We start from the raw sequence: 20,546 nt of genomic DNA on the forward strand, positions 1-20,546 counted from the left end.
GTTGCCATTCGTCACGATTAAAATCACATTTTCAAGTTTCAGCCGCTTTGTCTGAGCGTCTTGGAAGAAATTCACGAGGGCAACCGAGGGCTGGACATCGCTATGTAGAGTTAAATTAAAGTGCTTGCACAAATAAAGCTGTTTTACTGCCGTTTTAAATCCATTTTATGGGTAATAGATTTTTTTTGGCTGGGGGCTGAATCACGGTTTGAAAACACAAATACGATTCCTGCCTTTTCACCGAGGAAATATATGACAAATATGAGTATACAAATACTACAGATAACTATTTCTGACAGGCGTGTTACAAAGATACACGCAAATTTAAACACTCATTTTTTAAAAATGGTTCATTCGTGTCAGTCCATTCGTTCTGTACCGTGAAAAAAAGCTGTTTTAGTGGCGTTTTAAATGTATTTTATGGGGAGTCGATATTTTTCGGGGGGCGGGTGCTGAATCACAGTTTGAAAAAACACAAATTAGATTTGTATTGTATGCACTGGGTAAAATTTGTATTATTGTTGTGTAATAGATTATTTAAACTCATACTTATTATTGTAGTAATTTTCCTTTTTACGGCTAGTCGATTATTTTAACTTTAATAACTGTGCTTTCATTTTACTGGAGTGATACGAGTGATTTATGTTTTGGATCCGTCTATCTAAACTGGATCACAGTTTAGATAGACGGATGAATACAAATTTGCTAGAGTACAGCGCCCGCTTCACACCCAATCCGACAAACTTCAACAAACCGGGGATCCATTCATTCCCCGGGAAAGTCAGATTCTGCGCTATGATTCGCCCCGCCCCCACCACATTACGCCCCACCCCCACCGCATTATGCCCCGCCCCCACCGCATTATGCCCCGGTCCCTCCGCGCCGCCAAATTCTCGTCCGCATCCGAGGGCTCGGGGACGTGTTCACATCTATCAACTCACTCAAAACATAATAATAATGACATAATTAACATTGATGTCATATGTCATGAGGAAACACCTCTTAAACCAGCGCTCCCTTTGTCCCCCGACGTGTTTTGTGACGCAGTTCATCTGACGGCGAGGATCCCACTGTCGGATGCGATTACGGAATCGATGTGAAGCGAGCTTAAATGTACAGTATATGGGTAAGAGATGAGGAGGGGTTTTTTTTGGAAAAAGGGAGGGGTGACTTTGATTTCTTTAGACTTAAATAATTCAGTGAGTAAAAACACCTTTGTGGAAGAATCCTTTGAGGCTACACAGTGTTTTTGTTTTTGCTACTCTGCTAAAAAACAAAGCGGAAAAAGAACGGAGAGAATTTTATCCTCGAGCGGTTTTTCAGGGAAGTTGGCACAGAAGATTTATTTTCATTGTACTTATATATGCACTGTATATATATATATATACTATATTCGACAGGTGTTACTTTTTCTGCTGATGTTTAACTCACTCTAGGTCCCTTCCGTCTTTATATTTATACGCCTAAATTACTTTGCCACTTCTCCTCCTCCTTCTCCTCTTCCTTTCATCCTGGAGTTTTTTTTGGGGGGGGTCGCTTCACCTTTCTTTACACGTTTTCTGTTTTTTTTTCTCCACTGGGAAACACGCACATGCTCCTTTTTTTCGCTGCTGCACACATTTATTCCTTGCTAACGGCCATGTTTTTTTTTAATTTTCTTTTGTTTCTTTACACGCTCGCCTGTCTGAGCGTAGATCCTTATTGAACCTCTGAACATCTGTTGTCATTATGGGATGAGTCGTCACCGTAGGACATAAAACTAGCTGTGTAAAAAAAAAAAAACCCAAACACTGCAAAATGCAAATGGCTCTGTGCAGCGGCGTGACTACCGGGTGACACCATCAGACTGGGTGATAACACACCCAGCGAAAAGTGCAACTTCCCACCCACTCAAAAGTTAAACGTGCAACTTGCCCACCCACTCAAAAGTCGCTATTTGTTCGGACTCATCCGAGTGACACGACTCAGCTGCATGATCAGAGCACAACCGTGCATAATGAGGAGACCTTCTCAGTCGCTCTCTAACCTCCTATGGATCTTTATCCAGTTATCTATCTATCTATCCATCTATCTATCTATCTATCTATCTATCTATCTATGCATATTTCTATGCATAATATTTGTCAATCTCACTCTCCTTTTCATCTATCTCCTTAGGCGGGTTGAACAGCCGTCTCCCCCCTCGCAGGTCAGCTAACTCACTTAGCGTCTAATGGGAAACGACTGTTTTCTTCCGCAGAAATTTCTCCTGAAATCACGCCTCCGACGCCCTGACACCCGACAGGTCCTGCAGGGTGTGGGGGGGGGGGGGCAAGGAGTGGGGGTGCATTTTTAATGCGACGTGTTCATTACCATGTGTCGGAGCCCTGACCCCCACGCGTCGACAGCGCTCTCATCAACATCACATCCCATAATCACACGGCATATGGCCGCCCATCCCAGACTGCCCCCCGCCCCCCTCCAAAAAAAGTTGCAAGTTGGTCGTCAAGGCCGACGAAAAAAACACCATGAGCGGAGAAATAAGGTTTGACAGGTCTTCTGGGTGAAATGGTTATTTAGCATATTTCGTTGTTCCCCCCTACGTTGGACACGTGGAGGGTTGTATTTTAATGGTGTCACAAGCGCAGGCGCCTGCGACACGGTGCTGCCCGGCACAAAGGAGTCAAAGTCGCATTAAAAAGGTTAAGGACACTCTTGAATTAATGTGTTATGTTTCGACGGTTTCTGCACCACGGCATGAGTCATTGGTGCCAATGAGTGATTTTTCCAAACTTGCTTTCATTTGTAAAAAATATATATATATATATATATATATATATATATATTTTTTTTTTTATGGGTTTCTTCAATTTAAAATTACAGAATTAAGATGCACTTTTTAAGTAGAGAAACAAGCATAATAATAATAATAATAATAATAATAATAATAATAATAATAGTAAAATAAATAAATAAATAATAATAATAATAATAATAATATCTTTATTTATATAGCACCTTTGAAAAACACAGTTTACAAAGTGCTTTGACACATGAAATAAAAGCAGAGAGTTCAGATCATGAATTTTAAAAGACAAAGGAACATTAATAAACATGAATTAAATTAATTCATTAAATCGTAAATGCAGATAAAGTGGCAATTAAGATAAACAGATACAACATGATAATAAGGAATAGAAATAAAAAGGAGTAAACGAGTAAAAAATAAAATAGATAATATAAGGAAACATATTAATCTAGATCAAACAAATTAAAGTTATCTTTAATTGTATCTTTGATCTTTAATTAAGTATTATAAGAGGACCTATTATGCTCCTTTCCAACAAGTTAATATAGGTCTCTGAGCTCCCCAAAACATGGTTTTTGATGTTTTTTGCTGAAAATACCGCTGGAGCCATTCTAAGATGCAAAAACGGCTGTTTAAATGGGAGGAGCCACCCTCCTGAGACCCTTAGTTCTGTGAGCCGATGAGGTTTGAGCATGAGTTCCAGGTTCCGACACATTTCGTCTGTAAACTTTCACTGATTTTACCTTATCAGTCAGCCAAAAGTTTGATGTGAAAAATAAGTGCTCCAGTTGTACTCACATTTGATTTAAAAGGCCTCATTTAAAAGTTTGTTCTGACTTTCACAGCGGTGTTTGGAGCAGCACGGAGCCCGGAGCACTGTGGGATACCACAGGACTGCGGGCGTTTTTGTTTCATTCAATGGAAACGTCATAAAATACAATGAAATAAATACATCCACCGTTTTGTTTGGAGAAACATGGAGCAGATCGTGCGCCGTAGCCTACAGTACAGTTAGACAAAAAACACAGCCGTGGGTGGAGTTACTCAGATGGGGGCGGTTCTGATTCTAATGTGTCGCAATGCTACATAGAACTGAGACATAAATCTGAACGGCTCGTTTTAGGACATGTTTTATGAAACAGACAGCTGCAGGTAAACTGACTGGGTTCTGACTTCCCTGTGTGTTAGTTGAACCGCAAGAGACCCAAATGTATGCATGCAAGCACAGAAACAGTGAGGTTTGCAATATACATCCCATTTAAGTAAGTGAACACAAATCCACTGTGCTCATTCTCATAAACTATGTTAACTATGTTTTTGGTGGCTGTGAAATGATGATACATCTGTTGATTTCACTTCGCTTTACTCCTAATTAGATGTAATGATAATGAAGTAATGATCTTAAAAATAAAGTGAAATAATCATTTTGTTACGTCGTCGTTGCTTAATGACCAAGCCACTCATTTGCATAAGTGTTCTTTTGTTTACTTTGGAAATTAATTCTCCAAATAACAATGAAGAGTCATTGACAGACAACAGGGAGTCAGAACACAAGGATATCTAGCTATCTTTAAACCAATGATCGAGAGAGGGAGAGATAGATAGAGAGACAGACAGACAGATGGATAGACAGGTAGATGGATAGATAGATAGATAGATAGATAGATAGATAGATAGATAGATAGATAGATAGATAGATAGATAGATAGATAGATAGATAGATAGATAAATGTTAAATAATAGATGATTATTAACAATAATGAATTCATCAATATGCAATAAAATAAACCAAAATAATTTACGACAAAAAATAAACCTCTGTATCCACTGTTTACATTCTGACAAAAATAGAAAGTTGTGCAAGTTTGCAAGTATAACATATATAAAAAAAAAAAAAAAAAAAAAAAAAAAAATATATATATATATATATATATATATATATATATATATATTTATAAATAATTCAAGTTCAAGTTCATATATATATACTGATCAGCCAGAACATTAAAACCACTGACAGGTGAAGTGAATAACATTGCTTATCTGGTTCCAAAGTCACCTGTCAAGGGATGGGATATATTAGGCAGCAAATGAACAGTCAGTTCTTGAAGTTGATGACAGAGAAGTTAAGGAGAGAGACACTTATCTTTTCACTGTATATACATAGGAGTAAACCAATCAGCCAAGAAAGCAGGAAAAATTGGCAAGCGATCTGAACGGCTTTGACAAGGACCAAATTGTGATGGTTGACGACAGGGTCAGAGCATCTCCAAAACGACAGGTCTTGTGGGGTGTTCCCGGTATGCAGTGGTTAGTAGCTATCAACAGTGGTCTCAGGAAGGACAACCGCTGAACCGGCGACAGGGTCATAGGCGCCCAAGGCTTATTGATGCGTGTGTGGAGTCTTTAGCCCAGACGTGCTAAAGTCTGGCCTGTCTGGTTTGATCCCACAGAAGAGCTACTGTAGCACAAATTGGTGAAAAAGTTAATGCTGCTACGATAGAAAGGTGTCAGAACACACAGTGCATCGCAGCTTGCTGCGTATGGGAGCAGTCAGAGTGTCCATGCTGACCCCTGTCCACCCCTGAAAGCACCTACAATGGACACGTGAGCATCAGAACTGGATAAGGAGCAATGGAAGAAGGTGGCCTGGTCTGATGAATCACGTTGTCTTCTACATCATGTGGATGGGTGGGGTTAGGGTCCGATCCGATGGAGCATCTGTGGGATGTGCTGGAACAACAAGTCCAATCCATGGGGACTCCACCTCACAACTTCCAGGACTTAAAGGATCTGCTGCTAATGTCTTGGTGCCAAATACCACAGGACACCTTCAGAGGTCTTGTGGAGTCCACGCCTCCACGGGTCAGAGCTGTTATCGTGGTGGTTTCAATGTTGTGGAGGATCGGTGTGTATATATATATATACCTCAGTGACATAGAATAAATAGATCCAGGTGCTTGCACGGGCTTCACCTTGCAGGAGTAATCTTCCATGTAATTAATCAAAGACACCGGTGTCAATGAGGGCTCTGATTATGAAATTAGAGGCTCGTTGTCCTCCATTTATCTGAAGACTTTCACTCACATTATTAGCTACACCTTTACACCTTCTTGTTCTCATAATGCAAATATCTAATTAGCCAATCATCTGGCAGAAACATGGTCTGAAGGTTGAGCTGTTGTTCAGAGGAAAATTTTGTGTGAGTGATGGTGCCAGACGCGTTGCTTTGAGAAGCTCTGAATCTGCCAGTCTCCTGGGATTTTCACGCAAAAGCGTCCATTTTACCGCAGAATGGTCAGACTGCAAAAGCGCTTCAAAGTCCACCTAAAACACACAAATAATGGGAACCGGCTCTTGCGTCGCAAGATCGAAATTGCGAGGCTGCGCTAATTCGTCAAATTCCTCGGTTGCAGCAGAACTGCAGCTCTGTGTTCATCAGAACAAGATCAAGTTCCACACTGAAGGTCGGAACGATCAGTCGTGATGAAAGGTTGGACTCTTTTTCTGAGTTTTGATTCCTGTGAGTCACCCGGGGATAAAACAGGCAATTAGAGCGAGGAAGGACTTCCCAAACGATAAATAAGCGTCACTAGAGTCGGTTCAGTTCTGAGTTTTGAATGGAATTCTGCCGCGAATCATCTAATTCTGTCAAAATGATTTACTTTGGTGGAATGCAAAGTGTAAATCATTCATTGTCAATATGAAATATTCAAAATGACTTGAAAGGACTTGTGAGCGAGTCGAACATCGCTCTCCCGATCGCTTGCCGGGGGTGACTCCAGACTCCAAAGGTTTTGTTCACGAGGAACGAATCGTTTGCAAGTCTTGCGTCACTATCGGCCATAATATCAATAAGCACAAATCTTCCGGTTTGAGAGGCATGTAGTGGACAGCAGGATAGTGCTGTAGGGCTGCGGGGTTATGTCGTTGTGATAAGGTGCCTAAGTCAGGGAGGCAGAGGAACAGTAAACCTGGTGAGGAAGCCGTATCATCTTTATTGTTCTCGTGGTTTTTCGTGACAGTCGTGTCTCTGCTTAACAAGGCCGGGCGTCGGATACGATGGAGGAGGTTTTTACAAGGTGCGAGCAGCAACAAGGCCGCAATCGGTTGCTCAATTAGGAGTCGACAAGACTGAACAAATGAGGTTTGATGCTCCACGCAGAAGCTTCTCGTTTATAATGAGCGGTTTACATGACTTTTTATGTGGTCTTTTTTTTAATCCCTGTTCTTTTGTAACCCGCTCTACACCATTTCGTGCATGTACATATTTTAATAAATTTAAATGTAAAAATAAATGTTCCTGTCCTTTCTTTTTTTTTAATATGCAGAGTTTTTACTTTGGTTTTAATGATTTATGGCTCCGTTTCTGTCGCTCCATCTGTTGATTTTAAATGATCTTGTGCACATCTGGATTTGGGTGTGTTTTACAATGTACTAGGCTTATCTAGTCAATTAAGCTTTGAGATTTCTCTTCTTCTGTCTTTGAACTTCAATTTTACTTCTCAATTGAAAAGATTGAGAGAGATTTTAAATTAAAAAAAAACGACGTTTATAGAATGAACGACATCAAGAATTTACTGACCACGCTAGTTTCCAACATGTGCACATTTTGCAGGGTCAGATACAAGTCAGTCCACGTCTCCTTTTGAGTGAGAACCTCTATTTTGGATTCCTCCGATTGGAAAACACAACTAAACTTTAAAACTTATTTGTGAAACGATCTCAATAATCTTCTTTTAATCCTTAATGTTCTGCTCGTCAAAGACCTGAAGATCAATCCCGCAGCTAGTGTTACATGTCGGGGATTAAAAAAAAAAATAGCTGTTGTGCATGGAAAATCAAAGTGTCATTTTCAACATAATTGAATGGTTTCGCCTTTCTGAATAACACACCTCGCCCGACGATGTGATTCAATACCAAATAGATTGCTTTGGGGACCCGGTAAGAAATTCAATGGACAAGCAGAATTATGTTTCCTCAACTTCCCCATCTAAACCTTGTCTGTTGCAAGGTTATCAAATTAATTACAACGAACAAAGCAACAAACAAAGCAACAAACAGATGGAATACCCTGAGCTGGATTAAGCAGTATTTTGGGTAATCTTGTGTGAGAGCTTAGTCAAATTCCACATTGCGGCGAGGGGAGCGATCTCTGGCGACATCTGCTTGGACGAAAGTGATCTTCATGATCTTCATTTGGGATCATCGTGATCTTCCCCTCTTCTCCGCTCCGTACTGGCATTGATCAGTTGGGGACTCGCTCAGGCCAGGGCAGCCGCTCCGTGCCAGACATTCAAAACTCCCTCAGAGGAAAGGGATCGTTGGCGGCCAAAGACGAAAATAGCGGGAAAACAATGAACGAGTAGAAACTCTTCTCACGCACAGGGTCGCGTCTCCCCTGGGCAGGTTCACGGATAATCCAGAGAGATCAGTTCCCAGTGAACTGATCTTTTAAATGACTCAGGAGTCGTTGGTTCCCGACTCTTGAACCAAAAGAGCTGAGGATTATATTCATCTGAAAAAAGGTGAATTCATATTGATCTTTACTGATTTACACATTGCATCTACCTAAACAAACCATTTTGACTGAATTAAATAAATAATAAAACAACTCAGAGGCGAACCGACTTTTCTGACTCTCGATTCACCAACTGAATCAAACGAAAGAAGAGTTGGAAAATTCTAACGAATCCTTTGACAAAGACACTCTTCAAGCACCGGATCTACAATAAGAGCCAAACTTTTCCTCACGAAGTAAGATAGAGACGTGAATGTGAGGTGAATGCAACTCTTTGCACGTGCGCAACGGAGAAGACAATAACTCAATTCATTCGACTTATTCTCCTCCCTCCTTTTCCATCCCTACAGGTGATGATTCCGGTCCATCGCTGAGCGGGATCTTCTGCTTTGCTCCAGTCTATTTTTGGGCGGCACTTTCGACGGAGCCGGACGACCCCTTCAGAGACTCCTGGCTTTCCCCCCCGGCGGAAACCCGTCGCCCCCCCGCCCCCGCCGCGCTCGGGATCCTCCTCCAGGTCCCTCGGATCCCGTCCAAGCGTGGCTCGGCTCTTCCAAGTCCCGTGGACTTCAACTCGGGGACTTGGGGGGCGGACCTCCTCACAGACCGCCAATGCTGACAAGGAACTGCCTGCCGCTGTTCCTCTGGTTCCTCCTCCACAAAGGCTCGGTCTCGTCGCTGCGCCCGCCCACCACGCTGCTGGCCCGGGGCAGGCTGGGGAAGGAGCACCCCCGGGGCCTGGCGGGCCCGATGGGGCGCGGCGGGGCAGGGAGCTTCCAGCGCGTCAAGAGGGGCTGGGTGTGGAACCAGTTCTTCGTGCTGGAGGAGTACATGGGGTCCGACCCGCAGTACGTGGGCAAGGTAAAAGAACCGGCCTCGTTTCCCGCGGGGTTATTTACGGCCGCCCGCCGAGAAGTCGTACATCACGGCATTAAGGAGTGCGCGGGGAGAAATTGAACTGCGAGTAAACGGAGGGAGTGATGGAATGAAATAGGGGAGAGATGGGAGGAAGGGTTTGTGACGTGGCTGTACCAGAGGGTAGAGGAGGTCTGAGTCCACTTTACTCCATCACCTGCATCCCTGCAGGCATTTTTAATCTTGTATATGGTCTTGTGTTTTTTTGTTTTTTTTTCTGTGACGTCTCCTTTTATGGCTGTTTTAGGAGTATTAACAGTCTGAGGCATGAGAAAAACAAATCAGCACATCCTTAGGGATCCGTGGCAGCAGCCCTACCCCAGCAGGCCACAGACACGCATGACATCGTAGCCGTGAGAAAATCAATGACCCGACTCGGAATAAATTTGAATTATGGCCCTTGTAATTCTGTCACCGCATCACATTTATGCGCCTGTGGGTAGATGCAGACAGCCATAAAAAATGTGTAGGGACCCAGATTTTGCGAGCCCCTCCACCAAGCGCCTCCGCCCGTTTTCTGCTTTTTTTTTTTTTTTTTTCTTTAAGTTTGGGTAATACTTTTCTCAATCCTTCATCCTTTAAGACATTGGTAACTAAACTGTGTGGTGTGTGAGGACGGCGGGTTTAAGGCTGCGACTGAGGTCGTCATTTGGCACTCCTGGCTTACGCAGGATAACAGTAAGACTGACTTATCTGCCCCAGTGCCGCCGCAATCAGCCCTGACTGTTTGTGGAAGTCTCTGAAGGCCCAAAAACCCCCACCCCCTCGGCGGGTGGAGATGGCGGGTTTGCTTCCCTTAATCCCGGGCTGCAGCGACGTTTCAAAAATAATTGACTGAATCTCCACTGTATGAAAGGCATTTTTGGAGATGAGATCACTGAACCCTCCCCAAGACAATCAGAGGGAGGAGGAGTAGGAGGGGAAGGGTGGAGGAAGCTTTTCGCCGAAGTCGTAATAATGGCCGGCTTGGTTGACGCGATAAGAAGCGACTGAATAAATACCTGGATGCCGAAAAGAGTCAAAGATGGACATTTCTATCAGCCCTGCGCCGTCACCGAGACCCATAATCGGTGCGGTTATTTATTTTTTATTTTCTTTAGTTCCCCGGTTGTGCGCACGGATTAACTCAAAGGGTCTCAAACGCGTGGCTTCTTCAGAATTAATGGCCGTCATTTAGTATGTCAAGGCCCTGATTGAGTTGATGCGTTCAGAGATGATTGTAAACACGATTTGGCTGGAAGTTCGCGAATACAAACAAGGTTATTTTCCTAATACGTCTCTCTGTGTGCCTGCCTATCTCAATATTTTTTTTAAATGGGAGGAAATGTCATTGGAATATTAATGCCACTGTTTTTTAAGCCTTGAGCGGAAGATTTGCCAGATCAAGCCTCCATTATTTGGCTTCCTGCTTGGTAAATAAATGATATCAGCCACCACACTACACCAGGAAAGATGCTAAAATGAGCCAACCTCTCTCAAAAATCGTTCAAAATGTTCTTATTACCATTCTATCCAACAGGCACATTGGGGGTGGGGGGGTGGGGGGGTGGGGGGGGTGCACCTGCCTGCGATGTGTCCCCGTGTCACTTTGTTTCCTTATGGAACGAAAGAAAACACCTTGCATAACAGGCGTGCATACCACTTCCTCACTCACTCTCCCTCAATCGACAGATTGCCCAGAGCGGCTAAATCACTAGAACCGGAGCTGAGTCCATGTACCTTTCTTTTTTGGAGCACCTGGCCCTACTATTAAGCATAATATACACGTTGAATTCTGAAGGCAACACTTCTCTTTCAAACTCTCAAATAAATTCTGTAACAAACTCTCCGACAAACTCTCAGAAATGGGAATATTCCACACAAAAAATATCTGGTCTTATCTTATCTACAGTCTTGTCTGTTTTGAATTAATAAAACCAAAGCAGCATCATTTTTATTCATTGTTTCCCTCCCGTGACACCAGTGAGAATTTGTCGCCATGTCTGCGTTTCTACCCGTTCTGGCAGTTGAATTACCGTAATAAACAACAAAAATTAATGTGTTTTTTGCATTACTTTTGAAGCGTTGAGGCCCCCTCGTTCGACTCCATATCAAACTATAACAAATGGAGTGCACAAAATGTTTTCTGCCACATTTGCATTTCCCGCTCTTTAATTTTAATCACGGAGGCAGGTTGGCTAACGCTGATGTACAGTGAAATAAAGTGTCTGGAAGCATCACGCCAGCTCTGGATGTTCTGCAGATCCACTGTCAAAGCTGCTCAACGTCAAGATCCAGCTTCCTAAATTCCATCTGCATCGGAGATTAACTTGGGCTGATATGGTTACTCTTAAATATATTAAAAAAAAAACTGATCAATGAATAGAAAAAATAAATACATGGATAAATAATAATTAAATAAATAGGTAAATAAATAAATAAATAAATAAACAAACAAACAAATAAATAAATAAATAAATAAATGTTTATTTATAACGCATTAATTAGAAGTCACTTCCAGCGCCAAGCAATCTTACAGAAGGTTTTTATCCAAATAAATCTCTGCTTCTCATTGATTTTTATATTCTTTTTTCCCTGTTGGCGACACGAGCGAACAAAATCAAACTAGTCCCCGCTGGCAGATAACCAACGATCCCAGAGAGCCTAAAGGGTTAATGAAACAAGCCGTTGCACTCACAATTAGATCATCCGAGTAGCGGTTACCTGCCATGAGGAGCGAAAAGGGAAAAACAACTCCTGCTGTGCGACCCGTACGGGACAGTTCCCGAGCCGCTTCCCCGTCCATCTTGTTGACGTCTCTGCTGAGTTCAGCATCCACTAAACCGTGGACTGTCTGTACACATCAGTTGTGTTTTTGTTTTGTTTGCCGAAATGGTCCCGTCGTTAGTATGATGCATGGGAGACGTAAAGAGCGGCTTCCTATTACGGGAGCCATAACTGCCTAAAGCCCCAAAATAGGAACGAATGAAACTTTTATCAGATCTTGACTTGATGTGGCTGTATGGCATGAGAAGAGTGACCACAGACAGTACAGGGTGGAAATACAGTGAGAGAGTGAGAGAGAAACATAGAAAGTACTGATGCAAGACAGGTGAACGACTGGTACGTAGTGAACTCATATTTTAAACGACTCAGCAGTGGGGAGTCACTCCTGCAAAAGGGTCTTTCATTCGTGAGTGCAGCACAGGCTGAACTGGGACTCCAGCCTCAATTTGCCAATGAAAAGGGGCGTGACTCGCGATTCCTAAGGATTCAATTCACGTGAGAAACGGTGAAGACATTCGGCATAATTCATATTGATTGTGACCAAAATACATCATTTGAATTGAAAATGATTGTTGTGGGAATTCCATTCACGACTCAGAGCTGAACCGACTCTTTTGACAAATCTCTTCGCCGAGTCACTCGTAAAGTGATCTCAAACTTGAAGTCAAACTTTTCATTGTCTGATGGAAAGAGAGATCACCAAGTGCCCTTTGAAAGCCCATAACGGCTGAGGATTTGAAGGGGTCCATACATGTATGCGTTCTTCAGATTCCCTGCACGGCTCGGTCCTCGATGGGAACGCTCTATGCCGCCCCTGGTGGTGGTTTCAAGAACAGCTCTGAACCCGCTCCATTCCCATGTGATTGAATGCACTCCCGGAAAAAAACCTAAGTTTCAAATTTCACAGTGTGAATAATGCCCTTGTGTGGTCACATCAATGTCTCTCCCAATGTGCCAATTGTGTCCCAATTATGTTTGCAATATTTTTTTTCATAAGTAATTTGGAGTGAAAAAATGCAGCATGTCTGAGTCATTGTAATCTGCATTGTATCATTACAGTAAAGTAGTTAAAGTCATTTTACAGTAATTCAAATGGTTGAAAAATCTACCCATGATGTGGACAGGGGACTCAATTGACCAATTGGATATGGGTTTGGCGTTTTGACCTGAAAGTAAATGTCCCATTATTAAACAAATACCCCTCCCGCCCTCAGCGGAATTGAGATACTTTGGCTTTAAGGAATAATATTTCAAAAAGCCAAAGTATCTCAATTCCGCTGATGTTCCGAGAGTCACTCTATCCGGTCAGATGTACAGGCACTTGCCATGGGCCATGAAGCGTCGCGCCAGTCAGCCATGATCCTTTCCCATGAATCAGCGCAAGCAGGGATGCAGCGGGAGAGACTCTCCAAAGGAAGAAGCCAATACATTACACAGCTGGCAAGCAAAGCAACCAAGGGAATCAATTCCATAGAAGCTCGCCAAGACGGCCGCCATTATGTCCGTAAAAGACATCCTCATAGCCACGTCGATTACATATTTTGTAGATTACTGAGAAACCAATCAATTTATCGAACCAGATGAGAAGAGAGCAGCGCGCGAGGATCCAAGTAATAGGGGGAAGATCGCCGATGCGATACCTTTCAAGAGGAAATGACAAGGCAGAACACGCGATGGCGTGTGGCGAGACGGTCCGATACCCCGCCTTTCACACCTTCGTGGGAAAAGGTCGCTCATTTGAATAAAAGTCAATAAAAGCCTTTGCCGGAAAGGGCAGCCTTGTTTCTCCAACAACTTGTTTATTCGCTGGCTTCCCGGCTGACGGACAGAGAGGGACCATCCCCATTTTTATTGACGCCCCTTGCACCCCCTCCCCCCACCCGGTCGCTCCCGACTGGATCATTCTCAGATTTATTGCCGGCGTGGGCCGAGCAATTTAATCTCTCAATGAGAACCTATGAGCGGGTCGTAAAAGATCTTTTCAGTGAGAGTTATGCTCTTGGCAATGCCCCCCGCATCCAACAAAAGGGGGATTCCATCATCCGGCCGCACGGAATTGACCGGCCGCCGCGCCAGTAAAACCACAATGCGTTCCGCGTCATAAAAGAAAAACTGTTTAAACGCCGCAGCGGCTTTTGGCTGTAAACGTAAACCGCTTGGAAAAGATAAAAGGCCCTCCGTAGCCGCACATACATCAATGCTAATGCCGGTAAAGCCCCACCGTTAATTAACTTTTACTCCAAAAAAAATCACAGGCTTAATAACTGGAGTGCCCCTGGTCCATGTGAGTCAATGGAGTCCGGGCTCCGGTTTGCGTCTGCGCCATTCCCAACAATTATCCTGCCGATCTCTCAATGTGACTGCGGAGCCATGTGCTAATGCAGTAACTATCCCTGGAAATACGACTTCTACTTCCACTTCTCGGCACGCGTCTGTGTGTGTCTGTGCTCATAAATTTGTTAAACAACCGCCATAAAATGTGCCATAAACCCCTGCGCTTATGTTCTGCGCTGTGTAAATATGTCGGATAAAGGACAAAACCAAAGCGGGACGGCCGGTTCAAAGGACACCCCGGCCCGGCAGCCATGGGGGATAAAACACTTTTAAATATTATCCCCGCTTTTATTTATTTAGCCAGACATCCGACGCCAACATAGCAATTTGGGGGGCGTCAGACATGAGGTAATTTGAAAGGATGGCTCCGGCACAAATTTATGCACGAGGCTTGCCAGCGATCGGGCGCTTGGTCATTCGAACACGTGAGGAAGCGGGGGGGGGGGGGGGGGGGGCAGCATTTACAATTGTAATGTATGTTGATGATGAAACGATGAAAAGCTGCGAGAAGAAACTTAAAAAGGGGAAAAGAATCGCCCCAAAAAACCAGAGCTAACGATGTCATCCATCTGCTCTGCCAAACTAATACCTCTTCATATGGTCCTTTCCCTGTGGTAATGGACAGAGCTCCAAATGGCTTTGCTTAATGTCCCAATCAGTATCACTTACGCATGCAATGGACGCGTCAACATTTTTTTCCATTTATACCTTGACGGTGATGAGCGATATCGCCGAGAGGAAAAAAAAGAAAAGAAAGAAAATGCGCCGCGCTGTGTCGATTGTTGCCGCTGTGTTCAATCAGGCGGGATCTCTGTATGAGGAAAGGGAAATGATCGCGCCACACATGCAGACTCTCTGGTCACCAACCATCCTGTGATTCACCAGACTCTGTGGGGATACTTTATGATTTTTTTTTCCCTGCAAAGTATATTCTCAAGGGTGTAAAGTAACAAAGTGCACGTACTTTGTTACTGTTTTCAAGGACATTTTTCAAAGTATCCGTACGTACTTGTTTCCGATAAGCATAACCGAGATATATTAAGCATTTTCAATTTCAGAGATTTAGACATTTATTGCACTCAGAGCCGGCGCCAGAGGAAAGTCACTGGCCGGGCATTCGGTCTATGTGGGCGGGGCTCCAGCCATTTTGCCGCGTTCGGCACTCTCCGTTGCTCCCCTATAGTTCCCTCTCCTGGGAGAGACAAATTCCTGGATGGGCGGACCTGTGCCTCAGTGTGGTACTTTGACTTCCACTAGAGTCATTTGGCATCAGGGTATTTATACTTTTAGTTAAGTAAAAGCTCTGCATACTTCTTCTTCCAGGTCCATTAAGATGTGTAATAGAAATCATATTAATGATAAAAGAAGCGATTGCAGAGCCCAGAATCAGGGGTTGGCAACCTGCGGCTTCTGAACCCCTTGATGGCATCTTGGCTGTAACAAAAAAGTATACTTATAAAAGATTATATACAGTACCGATTTTGGTTACATATTTTATTATTATTATTATTATTATTATTATTATTATTATTATTATTATTATTATCATTATTTACTCTTATTATTTATTGATATTAATATTTTATTTATTAATTACAGGTAATTTTACCTTTAATTAGAACTTACTCTGTTGATTAGGGCATCTGTGCTGATATGTGTGTGTGTGTCTTTGTGTGTGAGTGCGTGCATGTGTGTTTATGTGTGCATGTGTGTGCATGTGTGTCTTTGTGTGTGAGTGCGTGCATGTGTGTTTATGTGTGTGGATGTGTGTCTTTGAGGTGAACTTCATGGAGCGTTCTTTCCGTGTGAGCGTCTCAATGTCTGAGAGTTGATGTTGATTTTGTGAATTTGAGTCTGAGTCGGATGCTGTGTACACACTGTTTCTGTGTGTGTGTGTGTGTGTGTGTGTGTGTGTGTGTGTGTGTGTGTGTGTGTGTGTGTGTGTGTGTGATTTATGTGCGTTTTCCAGTGTGTTTTCCTGTGAGAGAGAGAGAGAGAGTGTGTGTGTGTGTGTGTGTGTGTGTGTGTCTGTGTGTGTGTGTTTGTGTGTGTGTGTGTGTGTGTGTGTGTGTACGTGTTTGTTTGGCTGTCTCTCTCTGTTCGTTCTGTGTGTCAGAGCGAGAGAGCAAGGGACACAAAGTGAGGGAGGAAGAGAGGGTGGAAGGAGGAGAGGAGGAAGAAAAAGGATTGATTGACAGCTACAGCGAGCACGCAGGCAGTGGTGCTTCACCCTGCTCTTCATCCTCTTACTGAGGATGGGAGATATTTGAAAGGTAGTAGGGTAAAAAATAGAGGTATTTGAAATGTAGTACAGTAAGAAATGGGATGTATTTGAAATGTAGCAGAGTAAAAAGGAAATATTTTTAAAGGGGACGTATAATGCTTTTAATTATTTTCTGTCATATTTGCAATGTCACAATGTGGATGTTGACTTGGCCAAAGTGTCAAATAATGAGGTAAACTAATGACTGCGGGAATCTAATCTTTGTCAACAGAACTGAACGCACCGTTTCCAAAGGTTTTTTCCTACTCTCTGCACGAGGTGACGTCAGCTGGTCACGGATTTCTTTATATGCTATATATAGCTACTCTATCCCATCTGCTGTGCCTTTCTCCAAACAAAACCAATAAAAACAGTGTGTTTTTATTGTAGGTGTATTTATTTAAATATTAATATTATTTTATGCAGTTACATGAAACCCGCTGCGTCGCGATGCAGTGTCCGTGTCTCCCACAAGCCTGGAGCACGGCAACCAAAGTGAGAACAAACTTTTAAATGAGGCCTTGTAGATCTCATATGCGTGAAGATTTCAGCAACTGGATTGATTATTTCTTGTCTCAAATTTGTCCAGAAACAGATTTTGGTGGAATGATAAGGTGAAATCAGTGAAAGTTAACTGACTAAATACAACGAAAAACCAGAAACCATCCTGAAACCCCATTTGCTTACAGAACCCAGGGCATCGGGAGGGTGGTTCCTCCCACAGAAAAAACAGCCCGATTTGGAATGAAGGGGCTATAGAGGCATGTTAGAATGGCTAGAATGCATAATCTCAATGGTATTTTCAGTAAAAAAAAAAACTTCAAAGACACATTTAGGGACCTCAGAGACCCGGGAGTTAAAAGTGGTTGATATGTGAAACGTAAAAATTCATTTGATTCATTTAATTATAACAGCCGCCTGCATCAACGCCTCAGATCTGCCCTCCTTCCACCGGGGGCGTCGTCATGTTCCCCTTTTCAACCTGACAGTTTCTTTTGTGTGTAGTGATGGAAGGTTTGATTATTTTCTGTGGGACTGTTTGACTCATTACACGCACTACACACTGACTCACTTTCATGCTCTTTTCTTTTCGACTCTTTGTTCTATTCAGTTGGTTATAGTAAGGAGTGGTTTAACCGACTTTTTTTTTTCCAGTCTGTAAGTTTGATTTACTTGGTGCTATTGATGAAAGGGTTGACTCTTTTTTGAGACTCGGTTCTTGACAAGTGGCTATGAAAGGAGTGGTCTTCCAACTCCATTTGTTTTATTCAGTCGGTTCTAGTGATGAAAGGGTTGACTCTTTTATTGAGAATTTGTCATGAGTGACTCGGCAAAATTACTCATCCAAACTGAAGAATGCAAAGTGTGTATTCCATAATGTAACTATTTCAAAAACATTCATTTTGGCAGAGAATGTGAGCGAAAAAGTGTTGAACGCAAAATAAAAAACAGCAATTTTCTTCTGTCAAAATAATTTGTTTTTAGTCGGAAGTGTAAGACACTTAATATGAATTGTGCCAAATACCATGGTCGTTTTTCCACATTTATTTAGTACTCAGTCATTATTCTATCTTCACGAGATTCAGACTGAGGGAATCAAGATTCAGTGAACCAACCAAACAAAGAGACAAACAAGCACTTTCACTTGCTCGCCCACTCTTTTGCCAGAGTGACTCCACACTCCCGGGGCATTTAAAGATTTGTTCACAATGACCGAATCGTCCGCTAGTCTTGCATCCCCTGTCGGAGTGAATCAAGAGTAGATGAGTAGAAAGTAAATAAAACCAAATAACAAAGCGAAGAAGCGAAGCGAAGAAGCGAAGCGAAGAAGCGAAGCGAAGCACACTCGACAGAGAACAGAAACATTTTGGACTCTCTGGATCATAGAAAAGAAAAAGAAGCTCAAGGGTTTCCAACTCTGCCCACGGGGCAGATGTTTGAAATTATAATTGAATATGAATCGCTTAATCACCAAGGGCAGCCACTTCAAATGACCCCCTGCCCGCATGAAATTGACGAGGGGCCAGCAACAAAACTAAAATGAGCATGGTTACAAGGCTCGGGTTGTCCCCGTTATGAGGAACAGAGGGACATTCACACACGTCGTGCTGGGTGGGTTTTACAGTATTCCGGGTTCTCTGAAACGCAACACGATTTCCGAGTTTACATTGAACGCTGCATGGGCTCCTCCTGGTCTGTCGTCTCCTGGTTGCTCGTCTTGCAGAGCAACCACCATGCGGTCTACACAGCGCAACCCTCCTGTCTTTAAAACAACCGTCCATGTTTGCCTGTAAACCGGAACTTGTCATTGTTATAACTCACCGTGTTTTCAGTAAGTTACGTGTTCATGAAGTACAAAAAACTTTGTGGTATTTCTGTGAGTAATTGCTACAGCACGGCTTCTGTTTTTTTTTCCCCACGCCTGGCTCGATCTTCAACGCATCACTCAGTCGCGCATTTCAGTGGATGTGGTGAAGAGTCTTTAACGACTTATTTTTATTGTATCTTTCGTTAAATCATCAAAGTAATGTGGACCACGGATTTAAAATGTCAATCGAACAGATATACTGACATCTCCCAGGTATGAAGCTCTATAAACACACTGATAAATCAAATAGTTTAGTAACGTTGAAACGCTACAAAGTGACCGAGTCCACGGCGAACACTGGACACGGTCCAACTGGACATTCTTAATAAGAATCTGTACATTTATGGTGAATAATATGATGACATCATAACGCAACTTACTGTAAATCTCATCACGTTCCATTTGTTTTCGGATTTTGGCGCGTTTGTGACGCACGACCGTCCGGCTACTGTGGGTCAAATTTGGTCGGTTTTTCACTCATTTCTGCTCCGTATGTGGATCGATTTGGATGAAACTTAAACCACGAGATGTTTGCGACGTACCGGTTCAAACGAGACGCATTTGTAGCTTCTGTCATTGTTGTGTTCCAGATAGTTTTATCCCTGTAGCAGGTAGTATGGCGTGTCGGTGACTTACGACCACGGGGGTGATTTGGGTCAAGTTTGGTCGGTTTTTCACGAATTTCTGCTCCGTATGTGGATCGATTTGGATGAAATTGGAACCATGAGATGTTTGCGACGCACTGGTTCAAACAAGACAGACCCTGTTTGTAACTTCTGCCGTTCTTCCGTTACAGATACTAGGTTTACCCCCAAAAATTCAGAGAGATTTTCTCAAACTATTTCCATAGGAGATCCAGCTCTGCGGGTATGACCCCTTAATAATAATAATAATAATAATAATAATAATAATAATAATAATAATAATAATAATAATAATAATAATAATTATAAAAGGATGTTGTTCTGGCCTAACGTGCTTCCGTTGTGCTTGTTAGCGAGTGGTGTTTTAAAGCGAGGTGGGGAAACGCTACGTGAACAGTGGCAGTGTGAAGAGCTGCTAAACGAGCAGGAAATGAACAGAGCCCACCGTTCTCACAGGTGTGACTCTTTACCTCCGCCGTTTGGTAATAGATCTTCTCTCGAAGAAACGGTACTTCAAAGCAGACATGAGCGTAATAACTAGTCACTCACATCTGGAAGAAATGGTATGAATCAATGCTTAATCAACCCTTTTACATTTACATTTACATTTAGTCATTTAGCAGACGCTTTTATCCAAAGCTTTTAGTTGTACCTCAAACTCAGAATTCCTCTTCCCATTACATTTCAATGTTTTTGTTTTTATTTCCAGTCAGTTGTACCATTTGTGAACCATTTATGCACAAATTTTCCGCCAGAGGTACGACGTGAACAGACAAGTACCCAGGCCAAGACGACATTGAGCGTGCCGCAGTTGTTCTCAACGTGGGGTCTGAGGAGCCCTTCACGGCGCCCTGGAGAGGTTCTCGAGGGTCCTTAGCAAAATGATCAAAAGTTAAACGTGACCATTATAACATGTTAGCGCTGTCAGAGGAAGAAAAATAGTGACT

General features: G+C 42.8%; 1 protein-coding gene across 1 annotated transcript in view; it reads left to right on the forward strand.

Annotated features, from left to right (window-relative positions):
• Positions 1 to 8,921: 8,921 nt before the first annotated feature.
• LOC307245043 (cadherin-12-like) overlaps positions 8,922 to 20,546 on the forward strand; it is a gene marked incomplete at both ends in the record, with an annotated part of 103,251 nt that continues 91,626 nt past the window's right edge. Inside the window, one exon of the mRNA XM_080020454.1 lies at positions 8,922 to 9,170. Within this exon, the coding sequence (XP_079876580.1) occupies positions 8,922 to 9,170 (249 nt within the window). The remainder of the gene's footprint in view (positions 9,171 to 20,546) is intronic.

Source organism: Zeus faber, assembly GCF_960531495.2.
Source record: "Zeus faber genome assembly, chromosome: 19".
In the NCBI taxonomy this organism is placed as follows: Eukaryota; Metazoa; Chordata; class Actinopteri; order Zeiformes; family Zeidae; genus Zeus; species Zeus faber.